General features: G+C 39.2%; 1 protein-coding gene across 2 annotated transcripts; it reads left to right on the forward strand.

The window, feature by feature from the left end:
• The first annotated feature begins 2,275 nt into the window (after positions 1–2,275).
• Positions 2,276–6,081, forward strand: LOC143112217 (transmembrane protein 272-like). Of its 2 annotated transcripts, none has more exons than XM_076274465.1 (5): positions 2,276–2,422; positions 4,284–4,358; positions 4,486–4,536; positions 4,646–4,852; positions 5,146–6,081. In XM_076274465.1, the coding sequence occupies exons 2-5, from the start codon at positions 4,295–4,297 to the stop codon at positions 5,355–5,357; spliced, it is 534 nt and encodes a 177-aa protein (XP_076130580.1). In that variant the 5' UTR covers positions 2,276–2,422; positions 4,284–4,294; the 3' UTR covers positions 5,358–6,081. The 2 variants fall into 2 exon arrangements, with proteins under 2 accessions (XP_076130580.1, XP_076130581.1); XM_076274466.1 differs by having other exon boundaries at positions 2,299–2,446.
• The last annotated feature ends 411 nt before the right edge of the window (positions 6,082–6,492 follow it).

The following is a 6,492-nucleotide window of genomic DNA, read 5'->3' on the forward strand; positions in this document are numbered from 1 at the left end:
GTCCTTTTTCTTGCAGTATGCCACATTGTGACCAACTATTTGTCTTTTACGACCCCCTCTGGACATGTCTGAAGTTGGAAAAAATGAAAAGAAGTCAACTGAGGGAGCCAAAATGGTCAACATAGGTTGTAAACCAATTTTTTTTGTTTGTGCCGTTAATTTTATGTCACCCTGTAGACAACAAAGCCTTATATCTCTCTTTTCTGTTTCATCATCCCCTTAGCACGGAAAAGTTAAAAAAATAAAATGTAACTAACTTCGGGACCTTGAATTGTCAGGTGCTTCAAATGCTACAAGACTAAAATTTGAAAACGATACAGATAAGATACTAAGGGAAAACATTAGGACATGGACCCCATATGATGACCTTTGACCCCATGACCTTGAGTACCTAATAGCTGATGATCATTCTCACTACAGGACAGTATTAAAACCACTTAATGGATTTGACATGAGGATTTATGCCAGGGATAACATCCTCCGAGGTATGCAGAAATAATGGAGGAGACGGATGCAAAGACCTTCCCGATGCAGAGTTTTCTCCACCAAGTTAATTAATTCTGTATATCAGGACACCTTACAGGATGTTATTCTGTTTGTACCCCATGTTGCCAGTAATGTATGTGGGCATAAGGCATGCATTAATAGCACACAAAGGGAAATGCAGTTCAGTTTCAAAAGAGGGCGACCTGTTAAATTTGCCGTACTACATTCATTGGTTACGGAAATGATGGGGGGTAGTCCGCTGGCGGGTTGCAGACAATTGGCCCAATATATTGCCACTATTGGTCTAAAATCTGGTGCTGCTTCGATGCAGCTGGTCAACAGTCAGTCTTTTTTGCCATCATAACTGGATATGGTGTCATCTTGACAGAGCTGTTATTATTGAAACGGTATGCAACATTTTTCTTAACTCTTTTGAGGGCTAGCTATTACAAGCAAATAAATAAAAATAGGAGTTTGACTCCACATGTGCAACCATATGTCCAGGGTGACAATAAAAAACACAAAAGGCAGCAACATGAAAATATAATTTAAAATCTACCAGAAGTATTTGCCTGATTATACAGCTCTCGTGAAGAAATATAAAGAGTTTATTAAAACGCAATGGCCTGTGGTCAGGGGTGGACTGGCAATCTGGACATTCTGGAAAAGTCCAGAACGGCCGTCCATCCAACGGTTGTCGGCCTGGCTCAATAGCCTACTTTATCAGCCAACCCAGTGTAGCTCTCCAAATAAGTATGCTTCACTTATGCCTGTGTAGAAAAAACTAGCAAAATGTGTGTCATCGCGTTTTCAATAGCAGGATAGGCACAAGGGACAAATGGCTACCTCACATGACTTTTTTCATGCAACCTTTCATTTTCGCTTCCTTCGATGTAGCCTTTTTTTAAGCTGACAACGAGATGCATATGAAACAGGCCAGCTATAGGTCACCGAGGTTCGGATCTCTGTCATTTTTATTGAAGCTAAATATGAACCTGAATAAAAATAAATAAATAAATAAAAAACAGCATTAGAAAACATCTCCGTGGCAAGTGCATTCTTAATTCACTTTCTACCGGTAGGCCTATCAGTGTCTACTGTCTGTGCGTGTGTGACGGCACGTTTGGAGGGGGAAAACACACACACACACACACACACACATTTGGCATGCCCTTGATGTTATAGTCTACGATAAATTAACATGGGCTATCTAAAGGAAAATGCACCTCCGTTCAGTGTCACCTGTCCAGTGTTTTCTGTCCTTGCGCAAAACAGACAGGTTGTTGCCATTATTAAACGTCACTTTAATGATGAAGAATGAGTTGCATTGTCTAGACGTTTGCTACCACAACTACCACATATTTTGCAATAGCTCTAACCCTAGGTCCATAATCCATACACATATTAGTGATACGGTGCACCAATCTGACCAAGTTGTAGGCTTTGTATAGCATGTGCACTCAATGTATGTTAGTCTTAAAAAGATAAACAGACACTCAAGGTCATTTAGACACCTAATGTGTGTGCGAGTGCGAATGGTAGTGGGCATTTTTGGAAGAAAGTCCAGGGCTTTTTTTTTTGTCTCAGTCCGTCCGTGTTTGTGGTCTGAATAGTCTAGGGTAAACTGTTGGTTTTCATCTCAGTGGATGGGCAGACATGAATTGTACCTTTAGATTCGAGCCTCACGCCTCTTAGAGTTAAAGATGGGATTATCCTTAATTTAAAAAGAAAACGAACGCTTCTAATTGTTTTGCATTTTCACTAACAAAAAAAACCAGACAAGGCCGTTGCTCGGCTTCCTTGAATCTCCTGCACTAGCCTAATAATAGGAAGTGAGACAGCAGTAAGCGCGCAGCAGCAGGCAGTAACACTGGTCATACTTTCGCTTGGCTTTCTGTTAATTTCCTCAAATCAGAAGACAACACTGCATGACTAGGTAAACTTTCTCCTCCCGATATTGGTAAGCATTGAGGAACGGATGTTTGGCATGTGGTAAATACCCAAGTTGTCTCAGAAAATATCTCTGATTATTTTGTTGGCTACCTGTGTTAAACGAAACGAAGCAAATGCGCGCGTGTCCATTTGGCAACTCGTGCAACCAGATGTTAAAATGGTTCGTTTATTTTTTTAAATAGGCGAATGTTATGTTACCACGACCACTTTTAGAACGTGTTGTTAACGTTAAAGTTGTTATCTGAACTAGTGACACGTTGAATCGTAAAGGTTCTGAAACATGGCTACTAACTTAACTAGCACTACCATTGGCTTACTGGGACGTTTTGTTGTTTTACTGGGGTTGACAATTTATATAACCTGTAGAGGTATAGCAAAATATCCACCAATAAAATGTTGGATAACCTGCTGTAGGGAGAAATTTTAATTTTGACTTGTCAACTAGATTTCAGTGTAGATAACAACATCCGACATATTTCACCACCCAGGACCGTATCATGTGATCCTGTCCTCTCCCCCTATAAGTAAAGCCTACGTGTGTAGTGTTGGGCGTACATTCATGCTGTAATTTGTTGCAGAGCAGACAATCCTACTTTGAAAATTACGTGTAGCCTGATGTAACACCGAATGTAACACAAAATATTAATTAAAACAAATGACTCTCTGGTGCTTTAAGGTTATAATAAGTGATTATATTACACAAGAAGGTTATAGTTTATTAGAGGGTATATCATATGGTCTACAGTATAAATTCACATCAAACATTCCTCAGTTATTCATTTATGCTGACATCACAAACAGTGAAAGGGGTCATGCATAAACGTTTTCATCTCAGAGTTTAGCCATAGTACCTTGTGCATCAATAGCATTTTCATGCATGAAGCATGAACAGTGCCTGTTTTTTTCTTCTCATGTCATCTTTCCTATATTCAAACCAAATGAACTGACCAGTGCCCACCACCTATACTAGCTATTGTGTTCTTGGCCATGAGTGGTGGGCCCATCTTGTAACTGGATTACTTTGTTTGCTGAAGGGTCAGGGAGTCACGCAGTGATTTGGCCAGTAATGTAGTTAGGGTAGCCTGTCGTGCCGAGTGCATGTCCGTGTCTCCTAATGGGTTTGAGTGGATGTGGTTGTCCTTCATACCTGCCAACACTCCCGTTTTCCCTGGGCTTGTTCCGTATTTCCAGGTCATCACCCGTCACCCTCCCATTTAGTTATTTCTCCTGGAAAACTCCCGGAATTTGCGTGACCATCACACTTCTTTTGAAAATTAACAGATTCATTAATTTGTTCTGTTAGTCTGACATTTCCCAGGTTGTCAAATTGTGTGTGAAATACACCCTACACATAGCCTACATAATGACTTCCTTTTGTAATAAAACTTGCCAACCCAAATAAGGAAGCGGGTTCACACTGTGCAGCCACTGAGTCACAAGAAAGCTGTCTAGTTGAATAGCCTAGTTTGTCAAATTGTTAGAGAAGAAATGTTGTGATTAACATATCACATTATCACGTTATTGAGTGTTGATACTGTACGCAATAGGCAAATTGTGTCCTCGAAACATAATCTGATAGGCTGCAGGTGGATACATAACTGGCATGTGTATCTCTTTTGGTAAGGTAAAAGCAAAGACTGAAATGCAGTGTTGCAAGGAGTGAATGAAACATCTTAAATATGCAAACACTGTTTCTGTGCAAACACTGACACCCCAATGTTGGCAGGTATGCCTGTGGTCCAAGTCATTATAGATGAACCATTCACATGTAACTGTATGTTCAGCTGCCCTCCTTACTGTGTACCTTGTATTTTACCTTTACCTTTGTATTTTTGGCATCATAGTATCTGTGACAATGGAGGACAGGACTTTACTCCAAAACATACGCCGAACCCCTAAACTCAGTACACCTGCTTTAGGTATGCCACTAGTTTTTCTTTATTGCTGTTGCATTTTTCTCAGACCTTTCATTCATTGCCGTTCCAACTTGGCAGAATTATCGTAGATACAATGTTTTTTTTTATTATAAATTCTGTTTTCCAACAGTAAGTTCTAAGCTTATAGTGATTGGCATACCCATTGCAGAAATTGTAATTGGTGAGTGCCTTTAAATGAATTCATTTTACTTCAGTTGCTGCTAACCAATATTTGAATATACAAACTTGCATAATCGTCACATTGCATCACTCTCTGTTCCTATCCCAAGGTGCACTGTACCTGCAGAACTGCCCGATACAGAGGTACATACCTATCTACCTCGTGGTGATGGGGGCCTTCACCCTGTCATTGACACTGCTGTCCTGTCTGCCCGGCACGCAGGAGCCTGAGGACGGCGGCCAGACCGTCATCAGCAGCATCTGCACCGCATGGAACTCCATCGTCTCCCTCTTCCTCTTCTGTTGGTTTATTGCTGGTAAGAAAGTTCAAGTCAACCCTACAGCATATAAATGGAAATGTAAATCCATTATGATATCATATCATACATAAATGTAGGGGTAAATACAGGAGTAATGATGACATACTTAGGCCCTGTCCACATGAGAACAAAAGGTTTTGAAAACTATTTTCCTTTATATATCAAAAGTTAATACTGTAACTGTAGTTGTTCTATGCAGAGACAAAATTGGCATTGGTTTATGATGTTGCGTATATTCATTGATGATTAAGTGTTTCTCTATATATTTAAGATGGTCTATCTGTCTGCAGGGAACGTGTGGATCTATTCAATATACCAGCCCAGTTATGATCCAAAGGCAGGGGCCTACTGTGATAAGACTCTCTACCTGTTTGCCTTTTGGATTACTTCGCTGGTCTATATATTGATAGGCGGATTCTTTGTGGTGGGTTGTTGTGCATTGATCTGCATGTCCATGTGTGGCAGGGGAGGCTTTGGATACGGACAGCAAGAGGATGTCTGATGAACTCAGGTCAGAGTTCAGCTTTGGCCCTCAATGCACATCAAATTTCATATGGCCTTTCCACCTTCATTTGTTTGTGTATGGCATCACTGATGGTCATAGGGTGTATTGGCTAATGATGCATTTGTCAAAGATCTATTTTAATGTTTGATAGGGGTCCTACACTTGAGAGCCATCCAGTATTTTGTCTGCACCAAGTTTGCATTGTTTTTTGCACTTTGGAGTCCTCTGGCTTTGGCTGATTTGTTTTGCACTAATTTAATTCTATGCGATGCTTTGTCAAAAAAAGATTGTTTATTTGAATTTGGTTTTATTTTGTGTGTAATGAAAAGCATTTTTGTTTAGATTACTTGAGAAGGCCAACATACTTCAATATACTGCCATAAACATCAGGTGTAAGCTTTGCCATTTATATACTTAGAGTAGAATTTGTAATTTGTATGATTTGTGTCTATATTCTTCTCTACTCTATTGAAAATATATTTCTTTAATGTTTACAAACAATGATTAAGAAAAAAATCATTTTTGGTGGAGGAGAGTAGTGTTTATCAACCCAGATAAAGCACTCCTTTCAGTCTTTCAGGTAATTGAACCTTTTTTTGAATATAGTCAATGTCAACAAATATATTTTCTAACTTTGTACATTTGTAGTGTGTTAAAATACAAACATGTATGTCTTTGGCTTGTCGACCTTAAATTCAATAATAAAAGAGCTTCTCACAAAGTAAGCAATTATATAACTTTATTCATAGAGACATAGAAAATATGAAACAGAATAGTAAAAAAAATACATAAAACAAAGCTTTGTAAAAATGGCAACATGTTCTGAAAACAACACTATTAAAAAGTGCTGAAATTTCTCCAAAGAACATTCTGACAACTTGCATGGTGATGAAAATAAAAATACAACAACACACTATGGGCTCTATCTTACACCCGGTGGAACGTGGCACCAACTGCAAAGTTTTGTTCCTATCTATACACCCAAGGCAGTGATAGATTTTTCACCATGCACTCCAGTTCAATTGAACATTGTGCCCACGGGTGTGTCAATAAAGAAAAAAAATAGGTTAGGCGCATGATTTAAAAAAACGTATCTTGCACCCACTAAAACTCATTAGCCACTGACCAAGAA

The sequence above is a fragment of the Alosa pseudoharengus genome, unplaced genomic scaffold (genome assembly GCF_046254945.1).
Source record: "Alosa pseudoharengus isolate Yale_2024_CS ecotype anadromous, Long Island Sound unplaced genomic scaffold, YU_APseudo_1.1 YU_APseudo_1.1_scf_8, whole genome shotgun sequence".
NCBI classification, from domain to species: Eukaryota; Metazoa; Chordata; class Actinopteri; order Clupeiformes; family Clupeidae; genus Alosa; species Alosa pseudoharengus.

What these genes read in the sequence shown, in the direction of transcription:
- LOC143112217 (XM_076274465.1), top strand. Translation starts at nt 4,295, where the DNA reads ATGGAGGACAGGACTTTACTCCAAAACATACGCCGAACCCCTAAACTC. An exon ending in ACTCAGTACACCTGCTTTAG is followed by an intron (nt 4,359 to 4,485) that starts GTATGCCACTAG and finishes GTTTTCCAACAG; the next exon opens with TAAGTTCTAAGCTTATAGTG. An exon ending in CATTGCAGAAATTGTAATTG is followed by an intron (nt 4,537 to 4,645) that starts GTGAGTGCCTTT and finishes TCCTATCCCAAG; the next exon opens with GTGCACTGTACCTGCAGAAC.